General features: G+C 35.2%; 1 protein-coding gene across 10 annotated transcripts in view; it reads left to right on the top strand.

Moving 5' to 3' along the window:
- The window catches only part of LOC143239193 (bestrophin-4-like), a 47,940-nt gene extending 34,768 nt beyond the window's left edge, over window positions 1-13,172 (top strand). For all 10 annotated transcript variants that reach the window (XM_076480070.1, XM_076480078.1, XM_076480068.1 and 7 more), the window contains 6 exons: window positions 1,664-1,818; window positions 2,753-2,830; window positions 6,032-6,184; window positions 8,697-8,777; window positions 9,987-10,138; window positions 12,189-13,172. In XM_076480070.1, coding sequence (XP_076336185.1) covers window positions 1,664-1,818; window positions 2,753-2,830; window positions 6,032-6,184; window positions 8,697-8,777; window positions 9,987-10,138; window positions 12,189-13,032 — 1,463 coding nt within the window. In that variant the 3' untranslated portion in view covers window positions 13,033-13,172. The remainder of the gene's footprint in view (window positions 1-1,663; window positions 1,819-2,752; window positions 2,831-6,031; window positions 6,185-8,696; window positions 8,778-9,986; window positions 10,139-12,188) is intronic.
- Window positions 13,173-25,063: the final 11,891 nt, after the last annotated feature.

Below are 25,063 nucleotides of genomic sequence, written 5' to 3'. Positions count from 1 at the left end.
CTAAACATGCTCGCCCTCCCAGCCGTGGGGGCGTATAATGTGACGGTCAATCCCACTATTCGTTGGTAAAAGAGTAGCCCAAGAGTTGGCGGTGGGTGGTGATGACTAGCTGCCTTCCCTCTAGTCTTACACTGCTAAATTAGGGACGGCTAGCACAGATAGCCCTCGAGTAGCTTTGTGCGAAATTCCAAAACAAACAAACAAGTTTACAGTGATCGCCACGGTGTTTCGAAAAGTTTATCTGTTTCTGTTGTTAATCGCAAAGCCATACAATGGATTATGTACGATACGCCCATTGCGGGTATCGAAACCTGATTTTAGTGCCATAAACCCTCGGTCTTAATGCTAAGCTACTTAAATAATTATAGCTTAGGACAATGGTACACTTCATGGCAGTATTTATTTCAAGGTTTTCCTTCCAAATATATTGAAAGTCATAGATTTAGGAGTATTTCGAATATACTTAACCATTATTAGAAGTACACTGAATTTGTAAAATAATTCATATTTATTAAAACATAATTAGGCCCGGTGGTTAGGGCGCTCGATTTGTAATCTGTGGGTTGCCGGTTCAAATCTCCTTCACACCAAATATATTTGCCAGTTGAGCCGTGGGGGTATTATAATATGACAGTCAATCCCACTATTCGTTGGGAAAAAGAGTAGTCCAAGAGTTTGCGATGGGTGGTGATAACTATCTGCCTTCTTACGTGCTAATTAGGAACGACTAGTGCAGACGGCTCTTTGCGCGAAAATTCAAAAGAATCAAAGAAAGAAAAAAAATGTTTTTTGCCTAAGTGGTACGTACGTAATAAGTTGTTTTTTTATTTTGAAATGCAATATCTAAATATGTTTATATAACCACTTTACTTGCGATAATGTATCTTACGCAATGACTGAATTAAAGCCAGAAGCGACGTTTTCAACTAGCCATCCTTGACAAATCAAAAGCCAGGTTAGTGGAAGCGCAAAAACACCGGAAGTCCTGTTGCGAAAAGAGATTTTCTTCATATGTCGATTAATGTTTTCAAATACACTAATGACAAAAAATGGTCGTCATGACGACGTTTAACCACAAGCAAGTTTATGAATGAAATCAATACAGCACATTAATAATGAACAGAATCTTTGCATTACAATAATTTCATTTTTTAGCATTACGGACGGTTGAAAGATACCTCTTATTAAGCACGAAATATGTGTTAAAATATTTACACGCAAAGAAAAGAGGGGGGACGAGGCAACAAGTTTTAGTGACTTCTGTAATAGCGATTAAATTACTGTACGAATTTTAGAACCTTAATTAAAATGTATATATCCGTAATAAAGTACTAGCATACCACTCGTAGCACAGCTTGGCTCCCAGTTCGTGAGAGTTAGACAAATAAACCCTGTGTTATTAACATCACCATTACAGTTCAGTTCTGAATGACATTTAACAGACACTTGCTGGGTGCAGATAATTTTTCCCTGTAAGCTGTATACTTGTGATGCATATGACTATTTATTTTACTGGCACATAATTATTCCCAGAGGAATATCTCCATACATTTATCAACAGCTTTTAATAAAATATATGAAATTGTGAAGTCCCCCCCGTTTGCATATTGTTGGTAGCCATTACGTTTTATTCGTTACTTACAATACCCCTTTATATATATAGGACTCATGACGAAAGAGGAAAGACGAGCTTATGATGATATTCCTGGAGCTCATGGAAAATGGTGGGTTCCTGCGCAATGGTTTACGTCCCTGGTGGTCAGAGCAAGGAGGGAAGGACGAATCAAGGATGATATTCTTCTGAAGACCCTACTAGAGGTATGAATAAGTGTCTATAAGAAGTTAATTTACTCCTGTTATAGATTAATGGTTCAAAAGTACAAAGTCTAGAACAAGATGTAAGGACAAGACGAAATGACATCCTATTATTCATTCTAATTGGTTCTTCGGGCAAGTTCTGTTTGACGTTACTATTAATTAGAATGAGCAAGTCATGAACTGTTTAACACTTAGGCGGTTTTTAAGCGCTCTTGATATTTACAACAAAACTGGATCGTTTAATACTTAGCTAAATAAACTGAAAATTTCTAATTGTATTGGATGAGAAAGGTTGGACGCCATGAGGAAAGAGGTACCTGTTCAATGTACGAGTCTAAATTTCACAATTTTCAAGTCCTAAACTTCAAATTTAATTTAAAAGCTTGTGCCAGCCTATTCTTATAAACTTTACACTCATTTCCAGTTGGATATTACGCACACAAGTTTGATACATCATTACTAGAGAATACATCATATTTATTATTTATTAGGAACTTATAATATTTTGCATGTAGGTGGCGATCTAAATTATAAAAGGAAATTTGTATGACACGTGAATTAAATGACCAGATTAATGACTCCCTAGATTCCATGCATAGCTAAGCCTAATTTAGAATTGGTGGCTAGAGAGAATAAAACCAGTATCGTTGCTAACAGTATAGCAAGATTCACTGTTACCTTTATAACGTCACCTCAGCTGAAAGTGCATAGCATTTTAAGCGGCTCGAACTTAGGAATTTGCATTCCGCAGCCCGGCACGCTAACCACTACAACAGGACCAACTCTCCGCATTCTTTTTTAATTAAAATAATGTTCAAATATTATTTGGCAAAAATAAATGTATATAATTTCCTCCGTCTTTGAATGTCATTAAGGTGAGCTGAAGTTGTATAGTATGATCCTTTTTCTATGATTAGTTTTTGTTCGTTTTCAGGAACTACACGTTTACCGTGGAAACTGTGGTATGCTTTACAGTTACGACTGGATAAGTGTTCCCTTAGTGTACACTCAGGTAAGCTGTGCTAACATCATTAACACTTTTTATTAAGTTCGTTCGTGTTACCGCAGAGTTAGTTACACAGTGGACAGTCTATTTTTTTTAAGGACGTGGGTTTTTAAACTTTCTTGTGATCCATCATTTACAATTTTACCTTCGATTGAGATGTTAAGATTTATTGTAAAACTTTTTAGGATAAGAATACCTGAAAATACCTTATTTAACACTAAATTGATTCAAAATATATAAAAGGAATACGTTGCAGGTGACATTTTTTTTATAATAATATTATAAGTCCAATATAAGCCAAATTCTGTGTATAAAATGTAAATGGATATTTATTTACAGTAAACACGATTTTTGTACAAATTGGGACATATTGGTCCATCTCTGTCCAGACCCTTAACTAAATTTAAGTTTAGTTAAACTTATATTCAATATTTCTGTTGATACAACTTAAAATCCTATTTGTCCTGCCACTAGTAACAGCAGACTGCTTGGATTACTTAAGAGATTGATCAATCACTACAGTAAGATCCCTTCTTTCATGACACTCTTAAGGTTATTCCCATCCAAATTATACTGTAATTAAAATTATGATAATTCACGTGCATTATCTTGCATTTATCAAAGTTTATAATTGTGTTCCATAGCCCTACTATTGTCAATGTAGAGGGAATTGTCAGTGTCAGTGCACCATCTTCTTTGTGCTTAACAATCTAAAACACTTCAACCGGATCTCTTCTTTTTCAAGAGAAAACAGTTGCGAGACTTCAGCCTCTCCACGTATAAAAACTTTTCCATTCCAGTCACCATTCTAGTAACCTTCCTCTGAACCCTTTCCAACAATTCAATGTCTTTTCTAAGGCAGAAACTCCAAGACTGAACGCAATATTCCAGATGTGGTCTAACTAATGATGTGTACCGTTGAAATAAATCTGGTTCGTCATTTCAATTTTTTTTTGTCGATAAGCGTGACGTAACAAAATGCGCACGCGTGCGTACACAGACACTTGTTTTATTCATGTATGACGACAGAACACTGACTACATCAAAGGTTGTCGCTACTTGCGAGGTCCAATTAAATTAATGATGATGACTACTCAGTATTTTGTGATTCAATCTCGAATCCTCGTGGAATTCCACACCGTGTGAACAGTATCGTAGGGACACAATGTCTGATGGCTGATAATAGATTTTGCAAAGGGCAAAAAGGGTATATTTTTGTCGAAAGAAACACATTGCACGTGTTTATGTTTTTTGCTGGAATATTATAAGTATTATTAAGAGAATAATATTTGTTGTAAAAGCAACATGAAAGTGACGTTATAGGGACACGAGTAAGAAACAATTAACGGAAAAATTAAAACAATGGATAACACACACAACCGCAGGTTTATCTTATCTGTAGTTAGGCTGAAGGCTAATAATGCTAAAAATCTGTTGTCGATACTAACGGTGGGCCCAGCACGGATAACCCAATTTGTAAATTAATAAGAAACAAACTACAAATATGTGGTTAGAGCGCTCGACTTCCAGTCGGTGGGTCACAGGTTCGAATCCCCATCCCACCAAACATGCTCGTCCTTTCAGCCATGGAGGCTTTATAATGTGATGGGCAATCCCACTGTTCAGTGGTAAAAAGTACCCCAAGATATGGCTATCTTTTTTCTAGTTTTTCACTGCTAAATGAGGGACGGCTAGCGCAGATAGCCCTCGTGAAATTCAAATCGTGATTAACTCATGGATGTTAAATGAAAACAATTGGAGATAAGTTGTTCGTTTAAACTGTAAAGCTACCACTATGACTAATTATAGAGAAATTGATTTTGAAGCTAAATAGCTCAAACATCACTTTTATTGAGTTGTTATTTTCATATTTATAATTATAAAAGAGGTAGTACGTTCGCTGCTTCATAAAAGTGTTAGCTAAATTTTTATATTTCTACTAAACTTGTTGTGTGTTTCGAGAGACTTATCTATTAGCATATTTTAAAGGTATGTGTGTGTGTATGTTTTCTCTTATAGCAAAGCCACATCGGGCTATCTGCTGAATCCACCGAATTCAATGGTATAATCTGTGTTTATAAAATCGTTTTTGTATACGAAATATTTCCTTTTGCAGTTGTTTAATTCAATCTAATGGGCTTAATAGCTTTTTAAGAAATTCTGAGTTATTTATTTGACGTATTAAATATATATTAATTAATACAATGCATAAATTACACGTATATTCTATCTTGAAAGATTAGATCACGTTTTCGATATATTTAGTAGGTAGCTGAATAAACTTACATTTCCAATTACATTGGATGGTGAAATTTAGACACCATTAGGGAAAAGATATAATGAACAAATGTTAAGTTTTACCATTTAAAAAACCTAAACAGGAATTTTAATTTTAGACTTTTGTATAAACTCATTTCTTGGTTATAACGCACATCAAATTCATTAGCTTTTTAGATAAACATTAACTATTTTGCTGAAAATAGCCTAAATCTTATTAGTCAAATGTTTTAGTTAATTAAATACACACACACACACACACACACATATACACACACACACACACGCGCGCGCGCACGCACACATATATAGACACACACCTACACAACGGAACGAACAAAACGTCAGAAGTCTCCATACTGGAGTTACTAATTTCAACACATTTAAGATGACGAGAAACTCGCTTAAAGTAAAAATGTATTCTAAAGATGGCTGTTATGGGTATTAAAACTTTAACTAAAATAAAGCACAGAACAACGTTTAGATCTTCTTAAATCATCTCAGGTTAACAAAGAAAGTTTGCAACTGACCGTTGGTGAGCTCATGTCTTAGGGACGAGTGTGTGAAGGGGTATGAGATTGTAGGGACGTTAGGGACGAGTGTGTGAAGGGGTACGAGATTGTAGGGACGTTGTAGTTAGATGTTATTAATTAATACAGACATGAAGGTGTTCCTTTATATTAGTTTAATTGTTGTTTTAGTTCTTGCATGAGTAGGCATTCTTTGATTTTGTATTTGTTTCCCTACGTGGTAGTTTCAACACACTCGTGTGCCCTCTTCAGTCACAGGAATATGTTAAAACCAGTTTCTCCGGTATCAGAACTTCTGACAGTTAGTTCCGGTTATTTTGTTGTTACGTTCTCTGATTGATACACGCGATATCATGTTATTTCATGTTTATTTAATTTGTTGTTGTTGTTTTACTGACAGGTGGTGACTTTAGCTATCTACACGTACTTCCTAGCCTGCGTGATGGGCAGACAGTATCTAGATGTATCAAAAGGTTATCTCGGACATAAAATTGACTTGTATGTTCCCATCTTTACGATACTTCAATTTTTTTTTTACATGGGGTGGCTAAAGGTATGTGAAAAGGATATGTCAACTTTTTTTCTATCAATTATTGCTTCAAGTTTATAGTGTAACCAAACCTTTTGGACTAGTATAGCGTTACAATAGCACTGTTGAGGCACACATATTTTTGTAAAGAAATACGATTTATTATGATGTGGGTTTTCGTAATTGTTGTAAATCTGGCAGTATAGCCACATTATCTTAAAAGGCCAGAGTGTCTCGACTTAATTATGGGTCAAGGATAATATAATTGAACGTAATGTAAACTCACCTTTCACTGGCCTGGCCCACAAGTTATTTCGGTTTTGAAAGAAAAGGGTCATTCTAAAGCCTTCTTGTATACAACTCTTTCAAACATTAATATAGGATTTTTTTTCACGTATTTCAGCGGTTAACGTAAATGAAATACATAGTGTGCAAGATGCAATTCTCTAAAGATGTAAATTTTATAAATATACATAATTATGTTCCAAAAACCTATTAAAAAAGAGAATAAACAGGCAATAAATACTGACTTACATAAAAAATAAGTAAAGTTATATAAAATGAAAAACAAGAACCAAAATATAATGTTATCTGCTTATATCATAAAAACAATTTGCTTCCCTGATAAATTTTCTTTACAATAGATAATAAAGCACGCTATCTATTCACCAGTAAATTACACTAGTTTATTTTAACTTTAAAACTACTGTACAGTTATATTAAACAGCTTCTCTCTAATTTTTCAGTATCTATTTAAAGTTTAAAACAGCATTAAAATTAACCAAGTTAAACAGTTGCAGCTACTCACTCAGTTCTTGTTTTTAATTTTAAAACTACTATAGAATCAACTGATTTAAACAGCTACAAATGCTTACTCAATACATATTTTCAACTATAAAACTACTCTAGAATCAACTGATTTAAACAGCTACAGCTACTCATTCACTCATTCAACATGTATATTTTTAACTGTACAACGCTTCTTAGAATCAACTGTAATTAAACAGTCACAGTTGCACACGCCTCTCAAAGGAACCACTAGAAACAAAGTAATTGATCATTGCAAGAGACAGTGTAATTACTACTCCTAGTGTTACAAACAGAGGAACAGTAATAAAAATAATGGAATAGGTTGATATCGACGATTAGTAGAAATTCTGACCTGACTATTTGTTTTTTAATGTTGTCTTATTGGTTCCAATCTATTTTATCTAAGTACTGTTTACCTAGGAAACACCACCTAGCTTTATTTTATACTACATGTTTGTGATCGACACAGGAGAGAATGTAAGACATTAAGAATATTTTGCGGCCATAACTTGGTAAACTACTTAAATACAGTCCACAAATTATTATTTTTCTCTCTCTTTAGTAATCAACAAACATGTGTTGTAATGTGAATATCTGTTGGAATGTTTTAGAATATTTTATAATATTCGTTTTTAAAATGATATTGACAGAGGATCTGGCCAATCCTGACGTGGTTTGCACTTAGAATTACCCATAAAAATGTTATATACGTATCTATATCGTAATTAAAATTGCCACATATGTTATTCTGATTTAATATCGCTCAAATTACCACTATTGAACACATGGTTTTCGTCATAGTTGTTGTGTATTTTAAACGACTGTCTTATAATAGCGTTTCATCAGAGATTTTTGTGTTCTTGTATGCCTAACTGACCTGATTCGTGAGTGAACGATCTCATTGGCTCTGACGTTCAGCACGAAAACGTGTAGTTGAAATGCTAATACACTCTCTCGTGTCTAGAAACCCGTATAAGTTCACTGAAGGAAGATTTTGATTAAAGTTTTTGTCCATTTGTTTTAAGTTATACAGTATTATAAAAACTACTTACCAATTCAAATAATCTTTGATTTCTTTGCGTACAGATTTTATAAAAAAAAAATCAACAAATATCTGGATTTGAATTTATGAAGGAAATTTAGTTATTGCTTGCCGGAATTGTTACATTGAGCATGACATTATCAGTTATTATTAATTCAGTGTGTTTTATAACAACAAATAATATGAATACCCTACCGAGTGACATCCAAAAACTTGGTTGTTGTTTCATTCCATTTGAAAATATCATAATTGTTTCCCTCGCCGAATATTGTATCTAACAACCTCCCAAAGTAATACAGAGTTAAGAAAGAAAACATTTAAAAACTATTAAAACGTATACAAGTCCCACTTCGATAATCATGGTTCAGAACAACAAACAAAGTACAAGGAAATAAAGCCTTTCCAAAAAAAAAAAAAATATGAAGGAAAGTCTTGGCTTACGATACAAAACGTTTCCTTCGTCAATGTAAGTTTTGATGGCGAATGATAAATGTATATGAACTTATAATATTGTTTATTATCGTGTACTTACTTCTAGATAGCTTGTTAAACCATTTTTATTCTTCTTTCTGAATATATAACAGATTAACTCTAAGTTTTCATTTACAGTTAATGACTGTATTTTAAATGAATTATCTAATGTTTTTTTTCAAATATTACACGTGTTTTTATTGTTATTAATAGGTGGCAGAATCGTTGATTAATCCTTTTGGTGACGATGACGACGATTTTGAGTTGAATTGGTGCTTGGACAGAAACTTGGTGGTAAGGAACTCTAGATGTAATCTCTAGATAAAAATATTTGGTAGGTAAACAGACACTTTACGAAAACAACAACAATGAAATACAAAATACTTTTGGTAGGTAACCATAAAATGATAAAATTGATGTGATGTTGTGTTTTTCACAGAAACATCGTGGTTACGATAAAACTATTTCGGGCTAGTTTCATTGAATGAACTTATGCCTGACAAAAGAAGAAACCTTTAATAGGTGATCATGAAACTGATACGATAGCTTGAGAAAACCTTTCTGCTTTTAACCCCTGGAAATAACCGAGCTTGGTAATTGTAATACTCAAGTAATATTGAGATTAAAAAAAAATTGTTTTGACGTGTTAGTTTGTTTGTTGCTGAATTTCGAACAAAGCTACATGAGGGCTATCTGCGCTAACCGTCCCTAATTTAGCAGTGTAAGACTAGAGGGAAGGCAGCTGGTCATCACCACCCACCGCCAACTCTTAGGCTACTCTTTTACCAACGAATAGTGGGATTGACCGTAATATTATGAAATAGCGAACATTTTTGGTGTGACGGGGATTCGAACCCGCGATCCTCAGATTACTTATCAAGCGCCTTAACCACCTGGCCATGCCGGGCTCTAGATGGCTTACTAATTCTTATATTTTAGCATGAATTATGTGCTAGGAACTGTAAAGATGACTTGGCGGCAATTTAGAAAACTTCTGGTTGGTAATATGGATAATGAGCTGCTATCGAGGATATATGGGTAATCCATAGTATTAAAATGATATAATGATAAATAGAGTCTGTTATTATTATAATGTAGATCTAGGCCTGCCTAAACTTTTTGTTACAGATACTTAATAATAATTACACTTCGAGTTAAACACGGAATCGTTTTCCTGGGTCCATGGAAAAGCTGGTGTTCACAGAGTTATAAAGACCACATGAAAAGACCATAAGTAGTGGCATCCATGATGTAGTTTGACAATGCTAGTTCGTTCCGTTGTAACTTTCTGGCAGTTTTTATATTAACGTCTTCTGTTGTTATTTATCAAAAGGAATGTATTTTCGAATCTTTTCTTCCTCATTCTTGAGCTTTTGCCAGTGTTGACAGAAGAGCTCTTCCTTGTCTTTTGTTGTTTGCTTAGAATTGTTTGCAGAAACGTTAACACATTTGTTTAAAACTTACACGTTAAAATATTTATTGGAGAGTTTTTATTTCTTCCAGGTGTCCACCTTAATCGTAGACGAAATGTTTCAGCGACATCCGTTGCTTGTGAAAGACCAGTTTTGGGACGAATTGGAACCTCAGTTACCTCACACGAAATCTTCTATTACGGGACGAACACAGCCTTACCTTGGATCCACTGCTAATTTGGAGTAAGTCTCCTATTTACTGACTTCCAAAACTAGAGCATTATGTAAGCTAAAAAATGGAAACGCTCATGGCTGGAAAAAAAGGAAATAGCTTATTGGTTAAGTCGTAACCGTTTATGGTTTATCGCGAACAAACATCAGTCGACAGTCTTGGCTAAATTTAAAGAACAGCGATGAAACTGGTTATATTTCAAGTCATTTTTTAATGTTAAAGATCTCCTTGGTGGATTTTTAAAAATAAAAATCATGGAGTTTCAAGTATTTGATATTTTTAAGGCCATCAAATCAAGACTATGGTACCGCGCGAGTTAAAATCGTCCTTCATATAATGAAAAACAAAACAAAGATTTTTCTAAAATCATTTAGAATTAAACAGCCCACGACGTTAGTTTCATGTCTTTCTCGTTTAAAAACCTATTTCTTCATTCAAATTTCATTTTATCTCTAAAGTTGCGTCAGGTTATTATTTTGGTACAGATATGTCATACTCCAGTCAGTAAATGATTTTGACCAATCAGTCATTCAAAATCTTAAATATTGGAATTTTAGAAACTTCCGTTTTGAACAAACTGTTCTTCTGTTTCAATTGAAAATGAGTGAACTCGGAACAAAGTAATATAGGAAACAAACGGCATATATTTTGAACTTAAATCAGAAATAAACTAAAACAGTATTTTCTGAATGATACAGTAGTCAATGAAACACAAATATCGAGTTCCTGTTTTTTTTTATATAAATAGTCATCTATTTGAATAGACTATTTTCTTAAATTTGTTTTAAAGAGATTGTTCACCTAGTGTTTATTGTGCTACACTAATATTCTTTACCTTGTCTGATTGGAAACTGTATCGTACTTGTATGACAGTTTGACTCACGTTAGATCACTACAAAACAGACATTCGGTTTCGTATTTTAAACTACACGTGGTTTGAAACAGGTTATTTTTTTGTCGATAATTGATTTTTATCATTTTAACGAGAAGGAAAATTGTTTTGAAGTCCTTAATAGTAATATAACTGTGAGCAGTAAGTTTGACACGTTACGTATGACAATATTTTAGAAAATTCCAACATGTAAGTTATTCTTTCAGGTGACAGGATATTCGAAGAATTGAATTGGAAAACAAAATGAAAATAGGTGTAGCTAGACGATGCTGTAATGTTTGTCATTACAATGTCCCCCGCTAGTACAGCGGTATGTCTCCGGATTTACAACGCTAAAATCAGGGGTTCGATTCCCCTCGGGGGGGCTGAGCAGATAGCCCTTGTGGCTTTGCTATACGGAAACACACAAACACTATCATTACAATATTACGTTAAACCTAAAATAGTAGTGTAACTGTGAGCAGTAACTTGGACACATTAACTATAACATTATTGTTTGAAGCAAAATTTAAAATAAATATTGTCAAAATACTAATAACAGTCTATTGGCCTTTATTTTCAAAAATGTTTATATTTTACTTAATGCTATATGAATATACAAAGATTCTACCGAAAATGAATTCAAGTGATTGTCGACATTAATTTGGCTAGATAAATCACAACTGGGACTAGAAAAAGGCTTAGACTCATAAATACAGTTAACATATAAAGTAATAATTCAGTATTCTCGTGGGAAAGTTGGCCATTTTCTTGAAACTAAAACACAACGTGAATCATAACTCAATGTGAACTTCTAAGTTGCTGCATTCAACAAGGCATAGATGTTGGGTAGCATTGATGGTCGTGAAAGAAATTTGACATTTTAAAGGATACTTAAAATAATACAGTATATCAACCAGATTATAGAAATACACATGACTTTTGAATTAAAAATGGTAATTAAACTTGTGTAGGTTTTTGGTTTTAAAATGATCACATGGACTCTTTATATTGATTTATGTTAGTGTGGAGTAAGAAAGATGTAATTGTGAATTGGTGAAGATAAAAATTTAGGTATGCATATACCAGTGTTCTGGTTATGTTTCAAATAATTGTAAGTTCCAGACCAACATATCCTACCTACTCATCCTTATATATCGTATATAACTGTAATAATTATTCTTTAACAGTGTTCACCCTGATGAATCAGAATTTGTTCCCATGGAAACCATTCTGGAAGAAGATGACTGTGAAGACGTGTATACCAGTCTTCCAAATAGTCCTGACAACGAACCTCTGACTCCCGGAGGCGAAGACAACGTTTCTCAAAGAAGTGGGATACGCTTTCCAGAATTTCCAGGTAGCAAAATACTAAACTTTTTGATTGGTCAAAGCAGCTCAGAGAATGTTGCTCAGACACCAAAAAGAGAACCGAACTTCTCTCCCTCCTTTTTACTGAAAACACCTCGGAAACGTTCTTGTACAGAGTCAGGGACCGAAGCCTCAGGAAGTCGCAAATTGATTGAACAAGAAAAGAAAAAATCTCGATCGAAACTTTCTCTCTCATCAAAGAAAGATATTAACAATGATGAATCTCAATGTTTGGTAGAAAATGTCTCTTACGAACCAAATACCTACGTTTCGTGCACTTCTGACCCGTTAAAAACTCAACATAGCGACGAAAATATTGAAACTGTTGTTAAAACTTCTGATAAGCCATCCCAAAATACGCTTGAAATAAGAGTTGACATAGATCCCACACCAAGTTTAACGTCTGCTGATCTATTATCTCCTTATGAACCAAATAAAGAGGAACCATCAGTTCAGTTACCCTGCTCCGATACCATCAAAGAATTTTCTGAGGAAGAAGTACAGCCTCTAACAAAAGATTCATTTGATGACTTGCCCACAGGATTCCAACCATGCACTTCGAGTGCAAGTGAACATTCATCTTTATGTGATTCACATGTTCCACTTGCAGCTAATCGGTCGTCAGGCTGTTCACCAGAAGCTGAAAGACAGTCTCCAAACTAATCGAAAGCCCAAGGTGCAGTTAATTAAAGTAACTCGTGTACATCATTTTGGTGATTGTTAAGCCAAAAGTATCATTATAAGGCTCACAATTATCCACACTTATGCAATTATTCCAAAATAAATCAAAGTATTTTGCACAATTTATGAACCAACATTTATTTAATTTCTAACAAAAAAGGCCCGGCATGGCCTAGCGCGTAAGGCGTGCGACTCGTAATCCGAGGGTCGCGGGTTCGCGCTCACGTCGCGCTAAACATGCTCGCCCTCCCAGCCGTGGGGGTGTATAATGTGACGGTCAATCCCACTTTTCGTTGGTAAAAGAGTAGCCCAAGAGTTGGCGGTGGGTGGTGATGACTAGCTGCCTTCCCTCTAGTCTTACACTGCTAAATTAGGAACGGCTAGCACAGATAGCCCTCGAGTAGCTTTGTGCGAAATTCCCAAACAAACAAACAATCTAACAAAAAGGGAAAATCATGAGACATTTAATCACATAATCATTATCTATCCGGCCATCTGCTTGAAATTGCAATATCTTGTTTGTTTTTGTCTTTAGCGCAAAGATACATAATGGGCTATTTACGCTGATTTTATTTAAGGGAATTAAACCCCCGATTTTAGCTATACGAATCCGTGAGCTTAACGTTGACTCTCAGAATACGAAGTAGTACAAACCTTTGTTTCTTGTTTTAGCGTTAAGACAGACAATGGACCATCTCAGCTCTGTCCACTACGAGAAATCGAACCTCGAACTTTAGTGTTGTAAGTCTGTAAACTTATTGCTGACCTTCTTGACGGCAAGTACAATGGAACGATTGCTTCATACAATTGATCAAAGGCAAATATATATCTTTACAATTTTAATTCAATGCATTAAAGATTAATCCAAAGAAGAAAACGGTGATACCAGGAAGTTTTATGCAACACATATCTAATATGTACAAATAAAGCATTTATTGATTTTTTTTTTCATGTTGCTTATTACATTGAATGAAGTTTGGAGATTGTTTGATAGATGGCGCTTGTATAGACGTTTATTGTTTTTTATAAAGAATACATAATAGTTCGGCTTTTTAATAGCGCTGTGGTTAAGAACACTGTTTTTTCCGAGTTAATACTTTTAATGAAATCTCAATGATTTTATGGACTGACAGAATGAATTTAAAAACATTATTGTATTCAATTTAATATGGCAATAGTACACTGTAGGCATACCCATATTTAACACAGGGACTCTACATCTATTGAGGTAGCCCCCCGCTAGTATAGGGATAAAGAGACGGACTTACAACGCTGAAATCAGGGGTTCGATTTCCCTCGGTGGGCTCAGTAGATAGCCTGATGTGGCTTTGCTATAAGAAAAACACACACACAATCCATAGAGGTAAATAATACTCCCCCACTTGTGAAAGAAAATAAAGTGGTTTCAAAGCTACGTAATTTTCTTACATTATCCTTTATTTTAGAATATTTAACGCCAAATAAATTTCAACCTCCATAGCACCTTATGCGCACATGGATTAAAGACCAGGTCAAGGACATGTAGGGTTTAGTCTCAACCTTCATTGATTTTGATCTAGTGGAGCATATTCAGTAACATCACGTCCCAAACTTTGGACATTCTACATGTAGATCACAACTAAGCCATTCACGCTTTTTTTGGGCCTGGCATAGTCAGGTGGTTAAGGCACACGACTCGTAATTTGAGGGTCGCGGGTTCGAGTCCCCCTCACACCAAACATATTCGCCCTTTCAGCCGTGGGGGCGTTATAATTTGGTAATCAATCTCTCTATTCGTTGGTAAGAGTAGCGTTGGCAGTGGGTGGTGAAGACTAGTTGCTTTCCCTCGAGTATTACACTACTAAACTAGGGACGGCTAGCGTAGATAGCACTCGAGTAGCTTTGCGCGAAATCCAAACGAAACCAAACCAAGAAACGTCTTTTTGACAAATTTAAACTGAGCTGAAGTTGTCATGTTATTCTTTATGACAATAAAATATATATATATATAATATAACGTTGGCTTTTGAAATATAATTTAGGACTAAACTACAGCTTCATTGACATGGAGTTAGTCTAACCAAAATATTTTTTTGTTTGTTTTGAATTTTGTACAATGCTTCACGAGGATCGATTATCTACTCTAGCCGTCCCTAATTAAACACTAGGGGGAAGACAGCTAGTCATCACCACCCACCGCCAACTCTTGGGCTACTCTTTTACCTACGAATAATGGGATTAACCGTGACTTTATAACGCCCCCACGGCTGAAAGGGCGATTATTTTTAATATTTTTAATGCGAGTCGAGTGCCTTAACCACACGGCCATGCGGGGTCGTACTAAAATATAAGAGAAAATTATCTTTCAAACAACAACCTATTTAATACTGCATACAAGTTAATGTAATGTATAGATTAAATTATCTTTCAAACAACACTCAATTTAATACTGCATACAAATTAATGTGATGTATAGATTAAATTATCTTTCAAACAACACTCAATTTAATACTGCATACAAATTAATGTGATGTATAGATTAAATTATCTTTCAAACAACACTCTACTTAATACTGCATATAAATTAATGTGATGTATAGATTAAATTATCTTTCAAACAACACTCTACTTAATACTGCATATAAATTAATGTGATGTATAGATTAAATAATTTTTCAAACGACACTTCACTCAGTGCTTCGTATAAACCAGCGTGATAATATATTATCACAATGTGATAAAAACAATGTGTTTTGTTTTTTTACTTTCTGGAACTTGTCTTGCAAATGTCCGGATCAAACGCTACAAATCTCATACCGTAAGAAAGGTCTTTGTTCGAAGAGTGAGGATTACATATTGGCTTTTCAGTTTAGAATAACATTACTTGTATTTTGCTTGGAAGACATGTAATTGCAACAAATATGACACAAGATGTTAGGTACAAGGGTAATGCCATCACGTGACAACTGGCTTTACTTTCAATTTAACCTTTTTTATTCACAAAAACTTAATCCGCGTGTACTTTCCTAAAAAACGTAACATTAGGTATTTTTTATTATTGAAATTAAGCACAAGCTATACAATGGGCTAGCTGATCTCTGTCCAACACGGATATCGAAACCCGGTTTCTAGCAGAATAAGTCCACAGACTAACCGCTGGGCCACAAGAGACCATTATACAAAATACAAGTTCTATGGGTATTCTTTGCGTATGCACAGTTCAGTCAAAGCCATATGCTTATTACTTGTTTTCCTTTATTACAACTTTGAATAAAATTAGGTCTACGTGAGTATGTTTGTCTGAACGCGTAAAATGTTTTCAAATAAACCAGTATTTATTTGTATAACACATAATGCTTTCAAGAAAGTGTAGCTTAAATTGAGTACATCAAAATGATAGAATAAAATAATTTCAAACGAAGAACAGGAAAACTACCGCCATCTTGCGTATCGCGACCAGTATATATAAAATAATATTTTGAACAATATCCCACTAGGTGGAACATATAAATCAGTGATATATATATACATAAGCGATATTTTTATTCCATTGTAGTTAGATAACGTGTCACTGAATGACTTGATAGACTCAATATATTATATAGATCGAAGAATGAACGTTTGAGATTGAATGCTACTTTAAATGCGAGCCGTGTGTGTTGCCACACTTTTATACAGTGTCAGTATCAATCTAATTCCTTTTCAAAATGGAGTTTAGAGTAGTGTAGTGTTTAGTTTGTCGAAACCGCGAATTTAGTTCGTATATCATTACTGCCAAACGCTCTAATACATTTTTGGGTCGCGGTGTGTTATAGAAGTGACAGTCATATCTTGATCAGAGAAAAGTTGTATGATTCCTCTGACTGTTTCAAGTTTGCTTATTTACTTAAACATGTTATTCGTTGCCTTAACTGCTGGAATTGTAGGTAGCATTTTTTGTTTGTTTGTTATTAGCCACAACGCCACACGTTGGGCTGTGTGTGCGGTATCCGCCGCAAGTATCGAAATCTGATATTTACCTTTATAAGCTCTCAGATCCGTAGCTGAGCCCTAGGGGAACGTGTTGCTAACCAATGGAAAATTGTCACAAAATCTCTTGATATTTGATTGGTATGGGAAGGCATGTTCTGGGTACTACTACAACTCGACCGGGAAGTCTTTCTCCATTGATTGTTTGGATTCGATGGTTTATGGCTCGTATCCCTTTAATGCAAATAGCAAAAAAAAAAGAAACTCTTAGCGTATATAGTTATGTTGCTTGCACTTACCCTTTGAACAAAGGATATTTGCAACAAAAAGACATGCTCTTGGTTGTACTTACCCTTTGAAGAAGGGATATCTGGAACAAACAAACTCTCCATGAATTTCATTCACCCTTTTTAGAAAGAGTATCGAGAATAACAACAACAAAAAACTTCTTAATTACACACACTTTCCCTTTAAAGAAAGGGACATGACACTGATGGAGGTACAGTAACTGATCCAACGTGTAATTAAACATATTTGTCATATCTTAGACGTGGTGTTTGTTTACTTACATGAAATTCTTAAATACGCGAGCTTTTTATTTTTGGAACCAAATATCGTGCTGTATAACCATAAACGCAAAACAAAAGCGCACTTAAAAAAGGAAACAATAGAGACCTAAACGTGATAAAAAATTAGAAGAGGTAAGAACAGACAATTGAGATAAACATTTTTAACATCTGGAAATAAAAAAATATTCCATAAGAATATGTTCTATATAAACGAGTACCTCATCTCTCATTTGGTACATCCATATCGTAAATGGGATTTAAATTAAATCATTGATAACAAGAAATTATTTAATGTAAAAGGGTGTGTGTGTGTGCTTTTCTTATAGCAAAACCACATCAGGCTACCTACTGAACCAACCGCAGAGAATCGAAACCGTAATTTTAGCGTTGTAAATCTGTAGACTTACCGCTGTACTAGCGGGTGGTTTGATGTAAAATGAATTATAACATGAGTATGTAACCACAGCAGAGGCAGTACTTGTAGATTTTGTGTTGAGTAAGTTAAGCTTTTCTCAGTGGTGGTTATGGCACTCGACTCGTAACCTGAGGTTCGAGGGTTCGAATCCCTGTCACACCAAACATGCTCGCATTTTCAGCCATGGGGGCGTTATAATGTGACTGTCAATTGCACTATTTGTTGGTAAAAGAGTAGCCCAAGAGTTGGCGATGGGTGGTGATGACTAGCTGTCTTCCCTCTAGTCTTACACTGCTAAATTAGAAACGGCTAGCGCAGATAGCCCTCGTGTAGCTTTGCGTGAAATTCAAAACAAACAAATCAATTCTCGGTGGTATAACTTTACAAACAAGTCGCCCACACTTTTCCACGCCAACCACCTTTTTAGGAACTACTGATCTCTTTATATATATATACACACACACATACACACACACAAATATATATATAAAGATTTAAATAATAACTAACTTGCTGAAAACTGTTAAGCTTCATATCCACATGTTAAGCCTAACATGTTGAGACTTACATTTTTGTCACCTTTCATGATTGACTGATGACTTGCTCAACGACCGTGAAATTGCGTGGTCGTGACCCATGAGTAAGTCAAGTGAGGAACTCGAGTAAGACTGAAATGGAAGAAGGCGTGGTTGAGCAACGTTTCATTAACAGTTTTTGTTGTTTTTTTGGTAGACGACTTTTCTCTTACATGTACTTGTAAATATCCATGGTGATAAATTGTAGTCCGCTTTCTTAAGGATAGGTGAAATCCGTTTTTATAGGGTTAGAGCAAATCCATATAAATCACTGCAATGATCTAGGTAATTAGCAGACAGAGGGTCAAACAAACATATAGATATCTGATACCAAGAAGCTTCAGAATGACTGCAAATTGAAACAGTAGGTTAATGTTGCAGAACAGACGAGTGTACCAACATCTTCAGAGTTTAAGACGATGTAAAAACAAAAAACAATAAATAAACTGAAAGCTCAGGTTAGTTCGCGACATGTCTAAACAGACCATCCATGAGACTTGACCAGTTCGAGCTCACAAAGGAGAGGTCAGCACATTGTATTTGTGTTACGCTATAGAACTGTCCAGTTACGTCGACCAAGTTTTCACAAATCATGCCAGCCAGTGAATTATTGAAGAAAGGATGAAACTATTTCAGTCAGAAGTTTTATAGGGAAAGATAAATCAAACTAGAAACTCAATTTCTTATTATTTTCAGACCGTGTTACCCGAGGTTTATAAACATTGAAAACCAAAATAAGCTAACAGTTTCTTTCACTTTCATTAGCTGCAAATTTAGTTTTATATTCTGATTAGGCACTAGACTGGTAATCTGAGGGTTCGAATCAATGTCACACCAAACATGCTTGCGCTTTCAGCCGTGGGGGCATTATAATGTGACGGTCAATCGCACTATTCGTTGATAAAAGAGTAGCCTAAGAGTTGGCGGTGGGTGGTGATGACTAGTAGTCTTACACTGCTAAAGTATGGACGGCTAGCGCAGATAGCCTTTGTGTAGCTTTGCGCGAAATTCAAAAACAAAACAAACATGTTCTGATAAGAGACTTATCACGTATGATTAGAACGTTAAAATCGAACCTATTGTATTACTTCATTTCAAGATATTACAATCGTATTATCTAAGACGTCACAAGCATTTTCTTCATTTTAAAAAGGGGGAATTACTTCTGAAGAAGGAACTATCTTTGTAAAAGACATCAATTCGAATCACTGAATGTTCTATTTGTGAGTTGTATTCAGTTTCTAGCGAGGTACATGGGGACAAAACTTATGTTTTGCTGAATTGGTTAAGGTTGTCAGTGAACACACATTGCAGTGTGCAGAAGCAAGCAAGGACGGCGTCAGTGCCTTCTTCCTAAAACAATTCTCAATTTTAGGAACTGAAAAAATATACGCGAAGTCTAACCTTATAATTCAATTTGCCATTTTTTTTCAGTATTTGTCTTCCGTATTTTAAACAGCTTGTCTGCTGAATAAATAAATAAATTAATGTTACATACTATTAACATTATACATAAATATAGGTTCACCATATTATATAGAACTAAAAACACCATATATATGTATTCACTCTGCCGTTTTCCTCAAGTTATACGAATTTCAATAAAGAACTAAACTGCTTTTTTGTTATTTAATAAGTGGCGTAACGTATTATGTATAAATAGAAAACTGTAATAACCTTAGCAAATATTTGTTTTAAAATGTGTTTTTATTTTCTGTTTTTCTGAAGCCAAGCAAAATTTTAAACCCGCAACTGTTAATCACACTGTACTTTTGTCTGTCTGTTTTATAAATTATCTAAACCAATAGATATTTGTTTTAATAAGTACCTAATTAATAGAAATGTGTTTCATAAGTTACTTAAATCAATATACATTTGTTTTATAAAATACGTAAATGTCGAATTGTTCGAACCTTTTGAGTGTCAGATGCTTAGAAAAGAAAAAACAACAAGTGATGCTCGAAATACTTATTATTGTTTGGTATTTCTCTTTGGTATATTTATAAATATATTAATTTATGTATGAAACACTAGATGAAAAGTAAGAAATAAGTTTCCGGACTTATATTACTCAGATCCAGATTTCGATACCCGCGGTCGGCAGAGCACAGATAGCCCATTGTGTGGCTTTGTGTTTAATTGTAAAGAAACAAATACATCGTTAAACTGAGGGTTTGATTCCCCGCAGTGAACAAAGCGCAGATATCCCCTTAGGATACCTTGCGGTACAAAATAAGAAGCAAACCGATTGCTTCCTTGGCAATTTTTCTGTTTAGAGTGATTGTACTACAGACTTACTTTAGCATCTTACTTCGCTAAATTAATACTGCCTGGAACAAGCTATTTAATTTTATACAAGAACTTATTTTACCGCAATCTCACTAAGAGCACAGTGTTGAGATTTGAAATGATTCCATTAAGCGAACTGTATTTTTAAGGATATACAATTATACACTGTCCTTTCATTCTTCAGAAAGTAACGTTATTGAGTAAAGAGATAAATCGTGGTTAATATTTAGCAACTCGTGTGGTCACATTTTCTGTTTGTTTATTTTAGAGCAGAACTATCTGATATATCCACCACGGAGAATCGAACCTCGGTATTTAGCATTGTAAGTCCGTAGACTTTCTGCCGACAGGCCTTGAAAGTACAATGCTTAAATAAATATTGCAATATTATACTTAAAAAGAATGAAAAAAAAACTATTTTTGCGACCGGAAATGGTCAGAGGTCATCGATATTTCGGTGAATATTGCTTTCAACAACAATCTCATTCTTAACCCCAGCTGGCTGGCTGGTCAACGAGGGAGTCAAACCCAGGCAATTGTGTCATTGGCACAAGACGGTCGTTAGAATCTGTCATGGACCGAATCATAATTTGTTCTCGGACCTAAATGAAAGGCGAGTAGAGAAAATCGCTTGTTCTAACCCCAGAAATTTGTAGATTAGGGTCTACTAGGGAACTAACAGATCAAATACTTAAAAGAGTCAGATTTGCAGGGTTGTGGCCTGGGAGTTCTGTTAAATTGTGATCTTTTCCTCGCGAGAATAAATCAGTCGATTGGACACAGGGAATGCAGGAGTAGGAGTAGAACAAGGATTTACTAACCAGAAAGTGGGAGGCTGAAGAGATAGATGGCAGTTTACAACCTCGTGGGATTAGCCACCACCCACACAGCAAGAGCTGTTATATCATCTTGACGAGAAAAACTATAACAGAAGAAGCTGAAATAATATAAGTCAGTAGTAGTAGAAATTCCCACAAATTTAATAATGTTATTGTTGTTGTTTGAATTAAGCACAAAGCTACACAATGGGCTATCTGTGCTCTGTCCACCACGGGTATCGAAACCCGGTGTTTAGCGTTGTAAGTCCGCAGACATGCCACTGAGCCACTGGGGGGCTTAATAAAGTTATATACAGACAGTTACTCTGAGTGCAGAATAGTGATTGCTCAGGATTAGTGCGAAAATCGTAAACAAGGTACCTTAAACCTTAAGTAACCTTGAAAAGAGAGTGATGGAATTACTTAAATTATATATATTATAAAAAATTACGATTACCTGAATATTCACGCGAAAAATTATATTAATAACTAAGCTTTGTCCTTGACTACTCAGATTATTTAATGAAAAGAGACATATTTCCTCTTCGGAAAAGGGGTTTACTGTGTACAGGTAGACGAAGTGTGTTGTTAAACATTTAGTTAAAACTTATTTTAAAAGAGATTTTAAACTTTGGTTAATTATTTGATTTGTCTCTGAAGTATAATCCGAACCAAAACGGCTTGGCATGGCCAGGTAGTTAGGGAGCTCGACCCTCAACATCGTGAGGTCGTTATAATATAACAGTCTATCCCACTATTCATTGGTTTAAAAGTAACCAAAGAGTTGTCGTCGGGTGGTATTGTGTAACTGCCTTTCCTCTAGCTTATCATTACTAAATTACGTACGTCTATAGCAGATAAAACTCGAGTAGCTTTGCGCGAAATTCAAAATAAATCAAACCAATCGAATGAAAGCATTGTAATGTTTATTTCGGATTTCAGCCATGGTTTGACCAATTCATTAGCTTTCTTACGTTTTAACTGATTTTCGAGTATCAGAATACTTGAATGGAGTTTGGTTTGTTTATCGTAGCACAAAGTTAAGCACCAGTTTAGTGGGTGAAGAGACTGCTTGGTTTCACATAGAAGTTTTCTATAACAACTTTGAAAACTTTATACATCAAGCAATGCTTCCGTTCTCTCCCCATCTCGCCAGAAAATTTAGCAGACTAACATTAGAACATATTAAAGTCGTGACGTTTCCTTGTTCACATGATTACGTAATCTGAGGTTCGTGAGTTCAAATACCCGTCACACCAAGCATGCTCCCACTTTCAGCTGTAGGAGCGTTATAATGTGACGGTCAATCCCACTGTTTGTTGGTAAAAAAGTATTCCAAGAGTTGGCGGTGGGTGTTGATGACTAGCTGTCTTCCCTCTAGTTTTGTACTGCTAAATTAGGGATGGCTAGCGCAGATAGCCCTCGTGTAGTTTTGCGCGAAATTCAAACCAAACCAAACCAATCATATAAAAAGTTAATTGTCTCCACCACATGATTCAGCCAGATAAGACATTAACCATATGCATATGTATGTTTTCAATACGTGACGTTTAATAAGCAGTATATGACATATTTTTCCTTTTCTCCACGTGACTGATCCCCTCCTCCCAGTGGCTCAATGAGAGCATGTAATGGTAAAAATTAAGTCTCGATACCCGTGATTTGTAAGCACAGCACAGAGACCCCATTGCGTACCATGCACTTAAGAACAAAGAAGGTAAGCTTACGGACTTACAACGCTAAACTCGGTGGACTCAGCAGATAGTGGCTTTGCTTTAAGGAAGACATACACAAACAAAAGAAGAAAGAAAACAAAACATTTGACAATAAACGGAACATTTTGTCAATTAATTACTGTCATGGTATAACACTGTTTTCAACTTACTTTCAACAAGCAGAGGACACATATTATAATCGATTCATATCATTAAAACTCCAAGCTTTTTTTCCTCAAGTTTTTCACTTTTTTAATTAAAACACCGAAATATCACTTTTGGGTTTCGTTAACTCAGCTGTGACAGTTAAATATTACACTTTCAAACGCTTCTTTATCTTAATGTCTAAAGTTAAGAATTACTCTAGGGTTGTTTTAAATAACTCAACGTTTTGTTTGTATGCAACACGTGATCCCCAGCCAAAAAATTACGTGAAAATAGATATACTTTGAACTTACTCCCACTTTTCTTAAACCCGAAGGTTAAACAAAGGTTATATCTTTTTATTTTTTTTACGCAACGTTTTTATTCTAACATTCAGTTCATGAAGAACATTTTGGCTACAAGACATTTTTTAGGGATTGTGTTTATTAAACCAGTAACCGTTTGAACAACACACTAGCCCGGCATGGCCAGGTGGGTTAAAGCGTTCGACTCGCAATCTGAGGGTCGCGGCTTCCAATCCCCGTCGCACCACACATGCTCACCTTTCCAACAGTGGAGGCGTTATAAAGTGACGGTCATTCCCATTATTTGTTGGTAAATGAGTAGCCCAAGAGTTGGCAGTGGGTGGTGATGACTAGCTGCTTTTCCTCTAGTCTTACACTGTTAAATTAGGGACGGCTAGCACAGATAGCCCGCGTGTAGCTTTGCGCGAAATCTAGAAACAAACAATATACGACAGAATACCTCACTCGACACGAACTCACTTTGTTTTCTTTATAAATTTCGCGTTTGTTTGATTTTAAATAGAATAACTTATAACATTACGCCAACTTATGCATTTGAAAGTGTCTTGATTCGTCTATTATATAATGACACTATTAAATGGCTAGTACTCCCGGTGGATCAGTGGTAAGCTTACGGATTTCCAAAACAAAAATTGGATTCGATTCCAAGAGTCGGAAGAACTCAGCTAGCCCATTGTGGTTTGGACTTAAATCACATACACACACGTTATGCCTAAACGCCTTATGTCAGTAAAATTTCCATATTCCACATATACTCCACAATTACAGAGAAAACTATGACTTTTACGTGCTCGGTATATTATTTTACGTCAATTTTGTTTGAATTGTTAAAGCCAGAAAACAACCATATCCATTTAGATTAAGTAGTACTTGTTTTCAGTTCTTGGATCGCAGGTTACTGAAAAATAAACTTTAAGTAATTTAATGTCCTATAAGACTTTTATAACCTATCCTCTTTACGCTTATTCCCTCCTCCTCCTGTTTTCTATTTTTTAAAACAAAACGCAATTCTTCAGTATTTGGAAGTACTTTTGTTCCTTTTACACCACTGAGGAAGCCGGAAAGCTTCTAATGTTGTGAAAAACACATGATTACACTTAACAGTGACGGATTAGAAGCTCGTGGAAGAAATCTTCAAAAAGTAACAGCTGCCTGGCAGGAAACTAGTTTACGGTATTGAGTAGCAGCAACCATAGCTTTACGATGTGAAAATA

This window comes from Tachypleus tridentatus, chromosome 13, assembly GCF_004210375.1.
Source record: "Tachypleus tridentatus isolate NWPU-2018 chromosome 13, ASM421037v1, whole genome shotgun sequence".
Lineage (NCBI taxonomy): Eukaryota > Metazoa > Arthropoda > Merostomata > Xiphosura > Limulidae > Tachypleus > Tachypleus tridentatus.
This window is presented reverse-complemented; position numbering and strand designations above follow the sequence as displayed.